Raw genomic sequence first — 18,510 nt, forward strand, 5'->3', positions numbered from 1 at the left:
TTATCACGCCTGCCTTGAAACAATTAAAGTAAAGTAACATCCTCCGATTGCTGGCCACGGTTATCCTCCTGAGGTTACTCTACGCTGATCCGATGCTAGTAGTTGCATATTGGAAACACATTTAGCAGAATTTCGTACGGTGCCTCTAGATATATTATTTCCCTTTGTACTTCATGTATAGTCCTAGATTTAACCTGCCAGTGTCATCAGTAACTGTGTACGAAGACGTAGGTGTCGCGTGTCGGCTCGTGTGTAAAACCTCAATAAGGTCGCGAGTCCGTTTCAACCGCAGAGCAGCTGAGATGTTAATTTGTGGTAAGTCGAGGCGATAAGTGACGCCGTTGGTCACAGGCACGTTCGCTTGATCGTTCTTTGGCTCTGTGGTGACCCTTCGTCGTCCGTTAGTGTAATCACAATTCAGTGCAACAGTAACAAAGAGTGAGCGTCCCATCTCCACGACGTCATGTGATTAAAATTATTTTGATGTTCTATTTAATTTTACGTGAGTGTCGCCTTAAGTTCGGCGGGTCCGGTATTTTCCAGATGGATGTGTAACATTTCCAATTACAAATGCACCGCCCAGTTTAGAATTTATTGACAAAAACTTCGCAAATGATATCGCATCACCTCGGATTTGAATACAGGGGTATTCAAATCCGAGGTGATTGTCTTGATGATTTATTTCAGTAATAAATAACATTTCTATGAGTTAAAATCAAGTGTGCTTTGCGCTGCGGTCACGAGACGACGCCGCCTTATTGTAGTTTAAGACATGGGTACAGTAATATGCAGCGATATTTCATTCATTCAAGTTGCCTGATGTCAGTGTTACGTTTCATAAATATTACACTGTCATCTGCTAAAGCTTTGAATTGTCTTTTTTTCGTATGTGCAACACAAACTCTTATACTATGCTCCGGTCTATCGGTCGGCTGGGAGTTGAATTCAGATTAAAACGTCCCGCGCGAGACGAACTTGTGATAACTAAAAGGCGGAGAGCTGTTTCTGTGGAGAGCGACCGTTACGTGCTTCAGAGCACTTCGACGTGAGAGTGACGCGGAGAGCGCTTGGTTAGATATCGCTATTAAAATAAAAGTTTAAAAAAACACCTATATCAAAGCATTATTTTCATTTTTTATGTCGAAATAATGTAATTTTGAAATGAATTTACACAATTTGCAAATTATAATTTAAATAAAAAATAATGATTGCTTATTCGTAAGCGTAAGCTTTTCTCGTTCGTTATTGGTAAATAATAAATAACTGTTAATGAATGAATTCGTCGAATTTCAATATACGAACGCACAGCGCGGCCGCGGCGCGAGGTCAGGGTCGGGCGCGACAGCTGATCGGCCGGCACACACACGCGCACCGCGACACACGCGCACCGCGACACACGCGCACCGCGACACACGCGCACCGCGACACACGCGCACCGCTACACACGCGCACCGCGACACACGCGCACCAGGTCAGTCGCGCGTCACACAATACGTGTCCTAATTCATCTCCTACTTGCTGGTGAAGACACATCGCGAGGAAACTCAACCGCATGTGTCGCATGAAACTGTGCCACGTGTGTCCGACCACACGACTACGGCCTCGGATTGCGGTCCGAGTCTTCTGATAAGGAGAGGTTGTTTTCCGAGCAATTTATTTAAATTGTTTGAATAGAAGTTTAACTGAACTTTAATGGATAGCAACTCCTATGAAAACTTAAAATGTGGTTTAAATCGCGTTTGCACGCTCGGTGCTCTACAGAGCAATAGGTCACAATAGATGACAAATATATGACGATGGCTAGTATTCTGGAATCGAATTCCATAGCGATAACGGCACGTGGCCCGCTAAGCACACGTAGCGCGTAACAGTTGCAGCGCCTCAGAAGCGCATCCGGAGCGATCGATGTGCGCGCGGCGGCCACTCGCCACTATTTACTTTATATTTCATGTCGTATGTATGATTTCGGGTAATTGTTTTTTTTTTCATGTATTGTATGTAATGATGGAATAACTACCTCGGTTGACTAAGAGTTACATCGGCTACAGATCACCACTTACCTTATCGATGGGAGGTTTGATTCCCGGATCGGGTTTCAAAAATATCTTTTCTTCTTATTAAATTAAAATTCCACGCTAATCGTAAATTTAAATTTGGAATAGAGTTTTTTCAACGACAAATGTTCTTTGGGTCTGATATGTCTTCGCTCGCGTCGGATTGCCATCCTTGTTGTAGAGTGCTGGCATTTTTGCGCGTACATTAAGGTGTGTTTTAAATAACATAAAGCCAGCAGGTGGCAAATAGCCACCACCCATAACATAGACATAAGCCCCGTAAAACATTTCTTGCGTCACGAATAAACTGCCTTAGAAACAGAGATGCTATAACACAACAATACTTGGTACTGTTCTGCTAGATCTAGCATATGCCGAGTGGGGGGTACGGACCCAGGCGGACCTGCTGCCGAGTAATAAGGTAAATACCCAAAAATCAAAATTTGTCTCAATAATTTTTTTTAAACACTTAACGGCAGCAGCGGCTCTCGAGAACAGGAGGCTCGGGACAATACAAGGTGGAGGTTCTTGATAATTTTCGAACCAGGCTAGAAAGTTTTTTTTGCAATAGATTTTCCATCATGTACAAGTATGAAAAACGAGCAACTGAGGAGACAGCGCGCACTCACCGTCCGGCTCCTCGCAGCGCGGCCCGCGCCAGCCCGCCGCGCACGCGCAGCGCGCCCGCCCGCCGCCCGCCGCGCACGAGCCCTGCCACACACGCCCGCTGAGACACCGCGCCCTGCGCCGGGGCCGGGGCCGACGCCTCGAGGCGCAGCAAACATACTCGGTACGGTCCATAGACGATGGCGCCGTCAACAAATCAACCAGCCCCTCACGCGTGGCTGGTCATCGAAATCAGCTCCGAAATTCTTTTGAGTAAATTTGCTGCACCTCGGAAGTTTCGGATTGGGCCCCCCCGCCCGGTCGAAAAATTGACCGTCGAATGCGGCGCCCACTCACGTTGTTCAGGCAGTAGTCCTCGCACAGAGCCCGCTCCCGATCCCGGCACGCCGCGCCCTCCGGCCCGTCGGCGCACTCGGTGCAGTTGGCGCCTGGCGGATAGGCACCGTGAGTACAGGGAGTGAGGTTAACAGCTGAGAGCGTCGGCACTCACCCGCCAGCCCGCGCGCGCACGCCGCCGCCTCGCAGCGCGCGCCGCCGCGCCCCGCGTAGCACGCGCACTGCGACACACGCACTCTTACACCACCCGTCACCACTCGCTTCAAACGCTACTACTAGCAATTGTTAACATTAAACGATACGCTACGATATTCTATTGGGACACTGATGCAATTTTGGGGAAGTTAATCGTATCTAGGTGGAGTGAGATGAAGGTGGTCACCATCAGCGCGGGCAAGTTGTCGTCGCCGACGTGCGTGTGGTTGGCGCTCTCGTCGGCCAGGTGGCAGCGGCCGCGCCGGTTGCAGTGCGCGGCGCAGCGGTAGTGCTGGCAGCGGGCGCCCGCGTACTCGCCGGGGCACGCGCACGCCTCCGCCGCGCCCACGCGCACGCACGTGCCCGGCCCGCACGCCAGCGAGCACGCAGTCGCGTTGGCGCTTGCGTTTGTGCTTTCGCTCGATATGACGCACTCGCGATGCCCCTTGTGGTGAACAGATTGACAATGAGCACGGAAGTTTCTTTCGATGCCGCTTTCAAAATATACCATAGAGAAGCTTCGCTCGCGCTCACGTCGGTGGGGCCGAGGCCGTCGGCGCTGAGGCCGTCGGGGCACAGGCAGGCGCGGCCGGCGCCGCTGCGCACGCACAGCGCGCTCGCCGCGCACGCCGCCGCCCGGCACGGGTCCTCCGCTGCGGCGCGACCACCCAGTCAGTCATGACACTCGTTATTTACCTTCAGTGGTGACACTCAGCGGGTGCGGCACATCTCGCAGCGACTCACCGGCGGGCAGCATGTAGAACAGCGCGGGGTGCAGGATGGCCAGCGCGGACACGGGCGCGCGGTGGCGCGGCGGCGCGTGCGCGTGCGCGTGCGCAGAGGCGTTGGCGGGCGCGCGCCGCGGCAGCGCCAGCAGCCCGCGCGGCGTGGCGCACCACACCGCCTCCTCCCACACCGCCATGCGCAAGCACGTGCGGCTGCTGACGCGCTGCCACTCTACACCCTCTGCATGAAACAAAGTATAGTCGAAGCACATTACGAAACGAAAGGGATCGAAAATTCAAGGTGTACTCTAATACAGTATGACGCCACGCAAATTGCGATACTCGTCGCACCTTTCTCCTTGTCGACGTGCGGCGGCGCCGGCGACGCGGCGTCGGAGCGGAACAGCACGTGCGTAGCGCGGTCCGAGCCGTCGAGGGCGAAGCTGTCGAGCGTCGAGTAGTACGCGTCCAGCACGTACAGCCGAGCAGCGGGCGCCAGCAGCGCCAGCGCCGACGGGCGCCGCGTGCGCGCCCGCACCACCCAGCGCAGGTTGCTGCCGTCCAGGCGCGCGCACAGCACGCCGCCCCACGCGCCGCGCTCCGACCAGAATATCTCGCTGCGGGAGAGACGAGCCGTCAGGCGGGGCCGGCCGCGCGCTCGCGCGTCGCGCCGCACCTACCCCGTCTGCACGGAGATGGCGACGTCGTCGGGCTCCGCGCCGGGCTGCTGCCACAGCGTGACGCGGCGGCGGCCGTCCAGCGCCGCCACGTGCAGCGCGCCCACCGTGCCGTGCTCGCGCGCCCGCAGCACGCCCAGCGCGTCGCGCGTGGCGGGCGGCGCCGCGCGCACGCTAGTCCAGTACAGGCGCTCCGACACCGGGTCCACCGCCACGCCGCGGACGATCCCGCCGTCGTTCACCTGTCGAGTGTCAGGGATCGCACCGGTGTCGAGACTGACCCCAGTCGATTTGCAGTAGAGCAGGCTCGCGTGACTCACGACGGTGTCGGCGTCGGCCGTGTCGGGCAGCGCGTCGGGCAGCGCGGGCAGCGCGGCGTGCGCGGCGGGCGCGGCCAGCTTGGCGCGCGCGGGCGGCGCGCTGCGCAGGCGCACGCGGCGCACGCGGCCGGCGCCGTCGGCCCACCACGCCCACCACGCGCCGCCCACCGGCGCCACCGCCAGCGACACTATCTCCGCGCTGAGACACATCGGCCCGTTAGATCGGTTAATTATTTAATGTTTTAGTGAAGGCGCGCTTCGTGAGACTCGTCCGCGCACATTGTACTGCCGTAGTACATTTGTACACAGAGTAATGTGTTAAGACAAGATTCGTTAGGCAGTGACGGCTTTAGTGTTGCATTACTTGGTATGCGAACAAAAACAAATTATATATACTTAGCTATACTTAATTTTGACTTAGATGTCATAATATTTAATAAAACTTGGCTCAATAGCAGTATTTCAGATAGTTAATTCATAGACAATCGCAATATAATATTGTGATAGACGATATATTGTGAGGATCTGTGGGTTAAAGTCTTATTAGGCGAAAAATCTATTTCTATATGTGCAGTCCATATTCCTTCACCGTTGAAATATGAGGTACTTGAAGGATTTATTCAGAACGTTGAAAGGGTAATTGACGAGCAATCGTCTATAATTATAGCAGGGGACTTTAATATACCTGCTATTCATTGGATTCGTGAGGACAATAAATACATATGAATGTTTTATTCCAAATTAAAATAATTCAACTGGTGCTCTTATAATTGAATTCATGTCGTTGACAAATCTTTTTCAATATAATGGTGTCAATAATGCATGCGGTAAAAGATTGGATCTTGTAACGTAACTAGTAGTACTAGTAGTAGTACTAGTAGTAACTCTAATAACCTAAAAGTAGATAACAGTATGTTTTCTGCTTGTCCGATAGATACCCTCCACTAGAAATCTACTATGAAGCAATATGGTACTCTAAAGTTTAATTAGAAGATTGGCCGAAAAAATAAATAGAGCGATAATATTCACACATGCGTAGTATCCATCTTACTGAGTGCGAAGTAATAGACAAACTCAGAAATCTGAATATAAATAAAGGGGCAGGACCGGATGATATACCATCAGTATTTGTGAAACGGTGTGCAGAATCATTAGCTAGACCCTTATTATTAATCTACAATAAATCATTAAGTTCTGGTGAAATGAAAAGTACGTGGAAAATAGCAAGACTTATTCCTATTTATAAAAAGGTAAATCTGAAATAAAAAATTATAGACCAATATGTATTTTGTTAGCATTTGCTAAGATTTTTGAATCATTAATTTGTCCAGTTTTGACATGGCACATGAAGTCTGTAGTTTCCGTGAATCAGCATGGTTTTATTCAAAGGAGATCTACATTGCCTAATTTAACACTATTTATTGATGACTTATCGGAAAGCATAGACTACAATAATCCAATAGACTGCATATATACGGATTTCTCTAAAGCATGCGATGTAATTGACCATAATATTTTACTACATAAACTTGGAAGCTATGGTATATGCGGAAGTTTTGGTAAGTAGCTGAAATCTTATTTAATAAATAGAGAAACGAATGTTGTTATTGGGGGATATCAATCCTATACATTTATTGCTACATTTGGAGTTCCACAAGGCTCTCACCTCGGCCCATTATTATTCGGAATATTTATCAACGATATTGCAAAATGTTTTAATAACAGTAAGTTTTCTCTATATGCGGACGATCTTAAATTTTATAAAAAAAATAATAGTATTGATGATTGTAAATTAATGCAACAAAACTTGGATAGACTTTCGGTATGGTGTGAAAAGAATAAAATGAAATTAAATCAAAAATGTTACATTATAACTTTCGGTAGGAAATTATTTAAAACTAGCTATACCCACCCGCTTCGCTAGGCATTAGTCGCAGAATTTTTTTTTTTTCATTTTGTAATTAATTACTGATCATCAACAATGTACAATAATAAAGCAACAAATCAAGAAACATTCGAGATCTAATCAAATTCTTATAAAAAAATATTTAATATTCGTCATCTATTTCATCTTCTTCAATGATGTTCTTGATAAGATAGGCTGCAGACTGGTCATGACACCCATAAACTTATACGATGTTATATAGGTACGATAAAATTTTTAATTAAATTTCTATAGTCTGTAAAAGTTTGCATCAAACCAACACGTCTTCTTTTATCCGGTTCTATCGAATATCGATGTTATTGACATTTACAACCATGTCAATACTTGCGAACGTATATCAAAGCATATGTCTTGGACTTCCACTGTACGAAGATCTTTGTCCAATATCAGCAGATACTATATTATTCGATATTGTATCTCGTAAATAAATGTACTCTTTGGCTCAGAGTTTTGATTGGTTGTATCGAATGTAGTTTAATCGTTCGTTCTCGACCATAGCGTACATGTCAACAATGAATTGTTACAACAGTTGACGACACTTCAGAATATGGTTAGATTGATTATCTCTAATCATTATAAGATATGCAAAAAAAATCCATACAACTAACTCTTCTATGTCACAGAGCCTGTCGTGAGAATATTTTAATACAGTCCGAGATGATATCCATCTCGGACTGTATCAAATCACCCTCACCCAAATCATCATCCATCCATAATTGGATAATCATAATAATTGTCATACGATTGATGTGTTTCAGCGACACCTTGATTGTTTTTGTATCGCTTAATGATAACAACATCTCGTTTTGTTATTTCTGTACCAACAACTACAGCTGTGACTTCAGGAGCTACGCCAGCTTAAAAATGCCTTTCATGCTCTGCATTCAATGGCGTTCTATCTGCATTAATAATGACTTTGAATCATTTGTCGTTTCACCTTCTAGAGCAGTTTTAAAATCTTTAACTAAACATTTATTTTCATAAAGCATACCTAATCCTAAATTTAGCGATGATTTCTCGATTAGTTGTGGTACTGAACATGCATCGAAGATTAATCTTTTTCTACGTTGTCCATGGAATAAATGTCCAGAAACTGGAGATTTTATTTAGATAGTGAAAGAAGTGAATCAATCATATGATACACTTTAAACGTAGACGCGAAATTATTGAATTGTACAATATTTGTTGCTTCAAATGATGTCATTTCAAAGAAAGAATTGTAATTTCTAATATGCTTAAGGAAATATTCAGACTCCTCAGTATTTCCTGTAACGTAGATAAGAAGAGGTTCTGATGGTTCAATCAGATGTGATAAATACATTTTGCCAGTGGTGTAGCACTATACCAGCAGTTTATTTTAAACATCATAGCGTGACAATATGGGCATACTATATTCATTGAACCAATGATCACATCGAGATTTATTGAGATTGGTTCTAGTTCTTGACTTGGTTTATTTTAATCGTTGATAATCCAGTCGTTGGGCTCGCTCAGTCAGGTTTTTCAGTATCTCTTGATGAAGGTGCTTGTTCGAAGATCTGGAACTTGATCATTACGTTGACTAGCGGTTTTTGCAACTCTCAAAGTAGAAATTCGGATTCTATTTGTTTCTTAACGTATTTCTTGTTGCTATGTTGTTTCCGTAGCTCTTTTGGATGACGCTGCGCATATATTGTTGATGTTCTGATCTTTTATTTCTTCAATGGCATGGTGGTTTCTATTTATATAAATTATTTGATTCAATGATGATCAATGATTTTCATATTTTATACTTATCGGTTGAATGGCATAGAAATGCATCGTGAATAATCACTTTCTCCGTGAAAAAAGTACTCATTTTCGTAACAATCGGTTGAACGGTGTTGATATATTTATATCGCAGCGCTACCTAATGATATTTGGGATGATTGAGAATGTTATAAACGCAGGAATAGACAAATATAATCAGAAAGCTTCGAACTACTAAGCTATTGGGAGTGACACGTGTTATTGTGAGTTAACCATAAAAGATAGACAAAGGCTGTCATGGAATATTTTTTACATAATTTTAAGGAAAACATTTCCGTAATACACAATTTCTATGAAGCTTTAACCATTAAGGTTGTACACGCGACGGAAGCTTAAAATATGGAGTAACTTCTCCATTTCCCTTCACTGCTCTGCTCCTATTGACTGTAGCGTGATGAAAAGTATACTATAACCAGCTCAGGAGTATGAAAAATAATTGTACCAAGTTTCTTTAAAATCCGTCGACTAGTTTTTGTTTCTATAACGGTTATACGGGCGGACAGACAGACAGACAGACAGACAGACAAAAATTTTACTGATTGCATTTTTGCCATCAGTATCGACCCCTTATCAACCTGATAGTTATTTTGGAAAAATATTCCATGTACAGAATTGACCTCCCTACAGATTTATTATAAGTATAGATAAACTTCAATTACAATATAAAAAGCCATATTTTAGAAAAGTTCAGAAAATAAATAATTTGGATGTTATAATTGATAGTCAATTAAGTTTTATACCGTTATATGGAAGTTACAAAGATCAGTTACAATTTTTCAAGACAATGTCACTGTCTAATCGATCTAAAATTTTAAACGAACGTATAGATTGTTCTGTGTTACTGAGTAAAATCACGAGGTTATTCCTCGTGATTTTACTCAAGTGGGCAAGAGCCCAAAATAAGCATAAAAAACTTTTCAATATAGGAATACTAAAACTAACTTAGGCAAATCTGCTCCCTAATGCAGGGCTATAAAAATCTATAATTCTATTTTCAAACAAGCTGATATTGATATATTTGGCAACACTGAATTGAATTTTAAGAATAAATTAAGGAATTTTTTTTTACCATAACACTGTTTTAATGTCACAGTTGTATTTGCTATAGCTATTTATCTCTAGCTATAGCTATTCCTATTTATCTATTCATCTATATTTATTTATTTATCTATAGCTATACCTATTTATATATTATTATTATTATTATTTTGTATAATGTATTTTTTTTTCATTTATTCATGTTTACTTTATAATTTTAATTAGATTTTTATTTTTGTAATTTATTGCTTCTTTAACAAGCTCAGTAGTATTTTTCGTCTGATTCTTTTTTTTTTTTTGTCCTACATGATGGGTTTGCCAGTAAGAGTGATGTACATGGTAATATTTATTTAATTTTAATACAGGATGTATCTTGTAGAATTAGACACTTTGTATATCAGGTTGGCTTCCCAAATAAATAAATAAATGAATAATTATAAAAGAATGCGCCTATATTATAGCTGAACCATTGACTCATCTAATAAACAAATCCTTAGAAGAAGGTATATTTCCATCACGACTAAAAAAATCTATAGTAAAACCATTATATAAAAGAGGTGGTCCACTTAATACCGGTAGTTATAGACCCATTACCTTAGTACCAATAATTTCAAAAATCTTCGAGAACGTAATGAGTGATAAATTATATAACTTTTTAACAACATTCAAGATATTAAAGAATTCTCAATATGGGTTTCGGAAAAAAAGTTCCACAACATTAGCCTGCTTTACACTTATAAAAAGTATAACTGAAAGTTAAAATCGAAAAATATACCCTTTATCAATTTTCTTAGATATGACAAAGCGAAAGCCTTTGTCATATCTAAGAATTTACTATTACAAAAAATGTATAGGTATGGTGTGAGAGGTCAACAACTCGAATGGTTTAAAAGTTACCTATATAACAGAGAACAATGTGTTTTGATAACAAAAGTTTGCAAGTTTAAAAGGCATTTTTTTTTCTCTAATTATCTGGTAAATCGCTACGGAGTTCCACAAGGGAGTGTTCTAGGACCTTTACTATTTCTTATTTATATAAACGACATGCCAGATGCGTTAAATCACGAATGTATCTTATTTGCTGAAGATACAACAATTAATATAAAATGTAACAATAGACAGGATATTGAACGGGAAGCCAACACCTTTTTGACAAAAGTAATAAACTGGCTAGATAATAATAATCTACAAATCAATCTATCAAAAACTAAAATGATACAATTTCAAACACCGAATAGTAATTTTTTAGATATAAATGTATCAGGGAACAACACGAAACTTGAAAACGTTAATTCAACATTATTTTTAGGGGTCCATGTAGACAAATACTGTAATTGGAAAGAACATGTGAATGCAATATGTGATAAAATTGAGAAATTTGTATACGTTTTAAAAAGTCTCAAAAAAGTAGCCACTAAAGAAGCCTCAATGTTAGCATATCACGGATATATATCTTCCAATCTTCGATATGGAGTTATAATATGGGGAAATTCCGTAGATTCAGATAGAGTTTTTAAAGTTCAAAAAAAATGTTTAAGATCGCTATGTGGTGTAGGATGTTTAGACAGTTGCAAACCGCTCATTAAATCATTAAGAATTCTTCCTTTTCCTTGTCTGTATATATACGAAGTAAGTGTGTTTGTCCAAAAACATCTACATTTATTTAAGACAAATGGTAATGTATTGGGTTCAAATTCTAGACATAAACATAAGCTCTATGCTCCTGTACAAAAGTTAGTTTTATATAAAAAAAATGTATACTGTATGGCGATACGCATATATAACAATATTCCCGACCACTTAAAGGATTTACCATTTAGTATGTTTAAAAAAAAGGTATTTGATTTGCTTTTAAATAAATTGTACTATAACGTTAGTGAATATTAATTATGTGACAAAAATTGATGAAAATATTGAAACTGTATGTATTATTATGTAATCCTTATTTTTGTAATCTAAATTCTTTATTCCTTAATTTTATTTTTGTTAATGTGATTGAATTTATGGTAGTCTTGCTTTTGTTTATGTTATATAAATTATTATTTATTGCATGTTTAATATTTTGCACACCGATAAATCGGTAGAATATGAGAATTTATATTAATGAACACTTGTATTGTGTACCGTATTCTTGCAAATAAATAAATGAATTATGATAAATAGAATAAAAAAAAATACTTGTCGGGCTGGTCGGCGGGCGGCGGCTCGTGGTCGTGCTTGTGCAGCTCCATCAGCCGCAGCGCGCCGTTGGACGCCACCACCACCTTCGCCTTTTCACCTGCGGACGACCCCGACCGTCACTCACTGCCATCGCTAACTCGACACGCGCCGTGTGAGGGGTTACCTGTGGCCTCGCAGCTCAGGGTACCGTCTGGAAGTTGGTGTTGCTTGTAGCCGGGAACACACCTGGATAACAAATTATCATTATTATTTTAAATATACTTTGATTCTCTTTTGATACCAAAACTAGTCGTCGACGGGAGACTCACTTGCACGTGTGGTTGTGCGCGTGTTTGGGCAGGCAGCGCTGCGGACACGTGCGCCAGCTGCAGCCGCCGCCCTCTGTCGGCAGCGAGGAACATCGTCAACATCATACAGGAATGTCTCTACGCTATCGAGCACAACTGTATTCACACCGGCGGTTTTCATTCTCACATTCAATTAACTCGTGCTACTAATTATATCAATCACGTGATTTTCATTCAAATAAAGTATATTCAAATATATATAGAACTCATCCTACGCACCCGGCGCGCACGCTGCACCCGCCGGCACGCAGCGCCCGTCCCCGCACAGCTGCTCGTGCGCCGCGCACGGGGACTCGGCCGTCGTGCGGCTGCCTGATTACATATAACAAACATACGAGGAATACATCTCCCACATCGCTCCCAAAAATAATAGCACACGGTCGGACACGCACATAGCAGACGATTCTCATCGCTGCCATCGGAGCAGTCCTCGTAGCCGTCGCACATGAGCTGAGGCGGGATGCACGTGTTGTCGCCGCAGCGCGCCATGGGCGGCGGGCACGCCGTGTGCGCGCACAGCGCCGCGCGCTCGTCCGCGCCCTCGGGGCAGTCGCGCCGCGCGTCGCAGCGCCACGCCGCCGGCGCGCACGCCGCGCCGCAGCGCAGCCGCGCGCCGCACGCCGCGCCGCCGCCCTCCCCCGCGCCCGCCGCGCCCGCCGCGCCCGCCGCGCTGGCGTTGCGCGCCGCCGCGTCGCACGCCGCCTCGTCCGAGCCGTCCGAGCAGTCCACCTCGCCGTCGCACCACCACTCCCTGTCGGCCAGGTCGCCGTGCTGAGTGGGACACGGGAGCGAGCAGGTCGAGCGAAGCGATACGACATACGACATGCGCGAATACTCACTCGAGCAGGCACTCGCGCGAGACTTCGCAGAGTCGCGCCCGCGGCCCGCAGTGCGCGGCGCACCCGCGCTCGTCCTCGCCGCCCGCGCAGTCGGCCGCGCCCGAGCAGCGCAGCGAGCCGCGGATACACTCGCCGTTGTCGCATCTGTGACGGTAAAGCTGGTCTGTAGCTCATTCGTTTTAAGATAAATAATAATTAATTAGTAGCGACGGAACCGTTATCGTCGAGTGCGAACTAAAACTCGGAGTACCGGAATTCTGATTCGGAGCAGTTGCGAGGCGTGCAGTTCCGCTCGTCGGAGCCGTCGAGGCAGTCCTCCTCGAAGTCGCAGCGCCAGCGGCCCGGCACGCAGCGCAGGTCGCCGCAGCGGAAGTACGTCGGCTCGCACGCCGCGCGCGCCTCGCAGTGCGCCTCGTCCTCGCGCGCCGGGCAGTCGGCCTCGCCGTCGCACAGCCAGTCGCGCGGCACGCAGCGGCCCGACGAGCAGCGGAACTCGCTGCGCGCGCACGTGCGCTGCGAGCAGTGCGCGCCCTCGTCCGACTCGTCGCCGCAGTCGCCGTCCTCGTCGCACACCCACACCGACGGCACGCACGCGCCCGTGCCGCACTGGAACTGTGGGAGCGAGCGTTTGTACCCCAGCGGCGCACTCGCGGTGCGGCGGCGGAACGGGGGCGTACGTGGTGCGGCGGGCACGTGGGCGGCGGGCAGTCGCGCTCGTCGTCGCCGCCGGCGCAGTCGCGCACGCCGTCGCAGCGCGCCGCGGCGGGCACGCAGCGCGCCGCCACGCCGGCCGCCGCGTCGGCGCCGCACTTCCACTGCGACGCGAGGCACGTGAAGCGGTCGCAGTCGCGCTCGTCGCTGCCGTCCCCGCACTGCTGCGCGCCGTCGCAGATGTGCGCCGGGTGCACGCAGCGCCCGTTGGCGCACTGGAACTGCCCCGGCGAGCAGCGGAACGGCGGGCAGGACGCCGGCTCGTCCGACCCGTCGCCGCAATCGTCCTACGGTTTCGGGCGCACGGTCGCGTCGGTTAAAATTGCGCTCGGTTAGACAAAAAGAAAACACAAATTTTAAAATGATTGCGTAGTCTGCACCTGTGTATCGCAGCGCCACCAGAACGGAATGCACTTTAGCGCGGTACGGCAGACGAAGTGCGCCGAGGTGCAGTTGGGTCGGCAGGTGCGCCCATCAGCCGAAAGCGCGAAGTGCTCCGGACACGCGCAGCGCGCCCCGGCCCCCGCGCCCGGCTGCTCCTCGGGCGTCAGTAAGCAAAGCCCCGTGCAGTTCAACTCCTCGCATAGCGCCGTCAACCCTGGAAAGCCATCGCCGTTAGACGCGGCGGGGGCGCGTCGGGCTCGCGAGGCGACATACGCACGCGGGACGGGCGGCTGGCGCGCGGGGTGCAGCACGCGCAGGTCCATGGGCTTGTGCACGGTGTGCGCCTCGGTGCGGCAGCGGTAGGCGCCGCCGCTGCCCAGCGGCACCACCTCCGACGCGTTGTAGGCGGGGTCGGGCACGCGGCGGCAGGACTCCAGCGCGCGCGTCTCCCAGTCCGTCCAGTACACGCGGCCCGCCCACACGGCCAGCGCGAACACGTGGTGCAGGCGCAGCCACGGCATGCGGTCTGCGGCACGTTGCCATTGTTGTGTATGAAAATGTAGCGATTGATAGATAGCAGCGTTTAGGGTGGAATGGATTTGCTTGAGTTCACGTTATTCCTCAATGCTCAACACTAAAACTTTTACAAACTGATATTTAAAATGTAACGTTTGTTTGTCCTAAAAATCAAAATCAAAATGTACTTTATTCAAGTAGGCTTTTACAAGCGCTTTTGAACCGTTATATCAAAAATCAAAATATAAATGTCATATCATTTGAAAACTATATTAATTTAAGCTACCACCACCACCAAACTCAGCGTCATAAGTAAATCCTTGCTTCTTATGCACATACAAATATTATCACAGATTTTATCATCATGTCACTTTGAATATACTCAATGTTGTTGTAAATATATTGTGACGAGACGTGAAGAGAGCTTCAAGCTTTAAGATTATAAATATACCGGACGAGAAGTCTTTTGTAAAATAAAAACAGATTCAGTATCTGCAGCGTTACCCCAAAGTATTATGCCATATGCGAAATCATTGTGAAAGTAACCGAATTATACTAAACGAGCGGTATCAATTTATTTTAATTGTCTAACTTTTCTGACCGCGTTATGCTGCGTTAGGGTAACCACTACATATTTTGTTTTTGAGCATTCGAAATTAAATTATTTGCTGATTATCAATCCTGTATTTGTGATAATACACCGTTCACATAGCCATAGGATTTTTTTTTCCTGTCCGCCCTAAAATTAGTGAAGTATCGTCAGCAAACAACACTAAATCACAAACACGTTTAACATAGAAAGGAAGATCATTTATATGTACTAGAAATAAAAAGAGACCCAAAACTGCACCCCGTGGCACACCCATTTTTAATGTACATCCAGAAGATTTTATTCCATACATGAAAACTTTAACTTCCGTTGTGTGTGCGGTGCTGATCTCGTGCTATTTTTTTATATATTTATATATTTTTCTGTCTTTCTATAATTTTTTTACTAGTAATAGAGTAAGTGAATTGTGTCTGTTCAGTGTACATTAGTTTTTGAGCTCCTCGAGTCAAGTCTTACCTCTCGAGAATAATATCCGCACGTGCGAGCCGTCGAGGTCTGCGACGGCGATGTAGTCGTCCCGGGCGTCGGCGAAGAACAGCTCGTCGGTGGCCAGCGACAGCGTGAGCGCGTTGGGCCAGCCCAGCCCCGCCACCAGCACCGAGCGCCGCGACCCGTCCATGCCGGCGCGCCCGATGTGCGCCTGCGCGCCCCAGTCCGACCAGTACAGCCAGCTGCCGACACACGGGTCCGTCAGCGGGGTCGAGGGGGGCGTGAGCAGCGGCGCACTAGCGGAGCGGCGACTGACCCGGCGGCGGGCAGCAGCGCCAGCGCGCGCGGCTCGTGCAGGCCGTCGCGCAGCAGCACGCGGCGGTGGCGCCCGTCCAGGCGCGCCACCTCCAGCGTGTCCGTGCCCTTGTCGCACCAGTACACGTTGCGCGCCACCCAGTCCACGGCCAGCCCGTCGGGGTTCTGCAGCGTGGCGCCGGCCACCACGCGCGCCTCGCCCCCGCCCGGCGCTCCCGGCGCGTCCCCCTCGCGGCACAGGCGCTTGATGGACGAGCCCAGGCGCGTCACGTCGCTCCACAGCAGGCAGCCGCCGGCCCACAGCGCGTCCAGCGCCACCGCGTTGGTGAGGTTGTGCACGAGCAGCGACGTGCTGGCCTCGGCGGCGATCGACGTGCGCCGAATGTAGTAGCGGTTGGAGAATATCAGCGACGCGTTCACCGCTGCGAGAGACGAGAGTCCGTGAGCCGGTCGCTTGGCGGTCGATCGACGACAGCGACGCGCGTCCGGTGACACTCACCAGAGATGGGCGCGCAGCTGGATCGGTCCTCCATCAACCGATAGCCGTCCGCGCAGGAGCACACGTAGCTGCCTAGAGTGTTTCTGCAAAATTCGATGCACGATTGAGTACGACTGAGTCTGCGCCGCATTGGCGAGCACAATTGTACGGCTCCCTGAGGTCTCACCTGCAGCGGTGCTCGCAGGGCCGGTCCTCTCGACACTCGTCGACGTCGGCGCAGGCGTGGCCGGCGCGCCGCCAGCCGGCTCGGCACCAGCACGCGCGACCCACCGGCAGGTCCGTGCAATTGTGAGGACAATCACCGTTCTGTACGAGACACTCGTCGATATCTGGCAGGAGAAAAACGTATCCAGAATATAGAAATGCGTCAGGGACTCGAAGGCGAGAAGAGAGAAGTCACTCGTCTTGGTTAGCTAAGGACGTGTACTAATAATAGGCTATTTAAGAAACCTTGACTATACATTGTACATTCAGCCATGTGTGTTATTATTGAACAACGAGGTATTGAGCTATTGATAGGTAGACTGTTTCATTTCAATGTTTTATTATAATTATTTTTCGTTTATGACATATTATGACTCAATTTTTCCCAATCAACTGAATAAAGATCTACCATCTATTAAAAAAAAAAAAAAAAATAATAATTGATTGATACACATTATAAAAAATGTATTAATGAACAATGAAATCATTATCAAATATTGAAATTCAATTATTAAACATTAAATTCAACGATTGATCACTAAAAATAATTATTAAATATTTAAAAAAATAATTTTATATTTTCCATGTGTTTGTGAGTATTATTAAACTATATTAAATATTACTTTTACTATTTATGATATTTAAAATTGTGGGAAAACCTGCACATGTCTAATTTCATAGAAATTGGATAAGGATCCAGTGCAACTCACTGCAGTGCCACTCGTCCGTAAAGTCGCCGCAGTTGTCCTCGCCGTCGCACAGCGCGGCGGGCGCCACGCAAGCGCCGTTGCCGCAGCGCCACGAGCCGCGAGCGCAGCCCTGCGCGCCCGCCACCGCCGCCTCCGCCGCCGACCCGAACGCCGCCGCGAACGACGCTGCCGAACACACCCGTACAGTGCTCCGCCCGCACGCCGCCGCCGCCCGCCGCGCCATACGTACAGCACATGAGCGGGTCCTCGTCGGAGCCCGCGCCGCCGTCGCCGCAGTCGTCGCGGCCGTCGCACACGCGCGCCGGCGGCACGCAGCGCCCGCGGCAGTACAGCGCGCCCGGCTCGCCCGCGCACAGCCGCACCTCGAACGTGTCGCTGGCGTTGGCGCGCTCGGCGCCGCCCGCCGCGCGCACCGAGCAGCCCGGGGGCTCGTCCGAGCCGTCCTCGCAGTCCGCGTCGCCGTCGCAGTACAGGCTCTGCGCAGAGGCGGCGGTCAGAGGCGGCGGCGAGGGCGCGTGGGCGCGGGGCGGCGGGCGCGGGGCGGCGGGCGCGGGGCGGCGGGCGCGGGGCGGCGGCTCACCGTGTGCAGGCAGAGCTCGCTGGCGGCGCAGCGGAAGGCGCCGGGCGCGCAGGCGCAGTCGGCCTCGTCCTCGGCGCCCGGGCAGTCGGCGGCGCCGTCGCAGCGCGCGGCCGGCACGCAGGCGCCCGCCGCGCCGCACGGCAGCGCGCCCGCCGCGCACGCGCTGGCGTTGGCGCGGCGGCAGTGCAGCGTCTCGTCGGAGCCGTCGGAGCAGTCGGCGCGCCCGTCGCAACGCCACGCGATGGGCACGCACTCCACCGCCCCCTTGGCGTCGGAGCCGCCGCACTGGAACTGCTCCTTGGTGCAGCCCAGCACGGGCTGCTCCTCGAAGGTCTCTCCGTCGTATCCGGAGTCGGGAAGAATTGTGGTTTCTTAGGAATAAAAGAAGTTTTGGAAAATACAATTCACGTTCGTAGACACAATTGAGTGATTCTATTTTGTTCTGGTTTAAAGGATCAGTGAGCCACTGAAATTATAGAC

The 18,510-nt window shown here is 48.2% G+C and overlaps 1 protein-coding gene across 1 annotated transcript in view; it reads right to left on the bottom strand.

The window, feature by feature from the left end:
• Positions 1 to 18,510, bottom strand: part of LOC124540005 (prolow-density lipoprotein receptor-related protein 1) — a 93,008-nt gene that overhangs the window by 22,001 nt on the left and 52,497 nt on the right. The window contains exons 49-74 of the mRNA XM_047117401.1: positions 18,031 to 18,401; positions 17,680 to 17,926; positions 17,451 to 17,615; positions 16,703 to 16,865; positions 16,537 to 16,619; positions 16,039 to 16,459; positions 15,750 to 15,964; positions 14,445 to 14,693; positions 14,164 to 14,381; positions 13,750 to 14,070; positions 13,323 to 13,684; positions 13,073 to 13,216; positions 12,626 to 12,984; positions 12,453 to 12,545; positions 12,195 to 12,267; positions 12,050 to 12,111; positions 11,884 to 11,983; positions 4,935 to 5,133; positions 4,618 to 4,856; positions 4,289 to 4,554; positions 3,957 to 4,178; positions 3,747 to 3,865; positions 3,400 to 3,657; positions 3,172 to 3,238; positions 3,018 to 3,109; positions 2,684 to 2,765 (exon numbers count right to left, since the gene is read on the bottom strand). Coding sequence (XP_046973357.1) covers positions 2,684 to 2,765; positions 3,018 to 3,109; positions 3,172 to 3,238; positions 3,400 to 3,657; positions 3,747 to 3,865; positions 3,957 to 4,178; positions 4,289 to 4,554; positions 4,618 to 4,856; positions 4,935 to 5,133; positions 11,884 to 11,983; positions 12,050 to 12,111; positions 12,195 to 12,267; positions 12,453 to 12,545; positions 12,626 to 12,984; positions 13,073 to 13,216; positions 13,323 to 13,684; positions 13,750 to 14,070; positions 14,164 to 14,381; positions 14,445 to 14,693; positions 15,750 to 15,964; positions 16,039 to 16,459; positions 16,537 to 16,619; positions 16,703 to 16,865; positions 17,451 to 17,615; positions 17,680 to 17,926; positions 18,031 to 18,401 — 5,190 coding nt within the window. The remainder of the gene's footprint in view (positions 1 to 2,683; positions 2,766 to 3,017; positions 3,110 to 3,171; positions 3,239 to 3,399; positions 3,658 to 3,746; positions 3,866 to 3,956; positions 4,179 to 4,288; positions 4,555 to 4,617; positions 4,857 to 4,934; positions 5,134 to 11,883; positions 11,984 to 12,049; positions 12,112 to 12,194; positions 12,268 to 12,452; positions 12,546 to 12,625; positions 12,985 to 13,072; positions 13,217 to 13,322; positions 13,685 to 13,749; positions 14,071 to 14,163; positions 14,382 to 14,444; positions 14,694 to 15,749; positions 15,965 to 16,038; positions 16,460 to 16,536; positions 16,620 to 16,702; positions 16,866 to 17,450; positions 17,616 to 17,679; positions 17,927 to 18,030; positions 18,402 to 18,510) is intronic.

The sequence above is a fragment of the Vanessa cardui genome, chromosome 24 (genome assembly GCF_905220365.1).
Source record: "Vanessa cardui chromosome 24, ilVanCard2.1, whole genome shotgun sequence".
Classification (NCBI taxonomy): domain Eukaryota; kingdom Metazoa; phylum Arthropoda; class Insecta; order Lepidoptera; family Nymphalidae; genus Vanessa; species Vanessa cardui.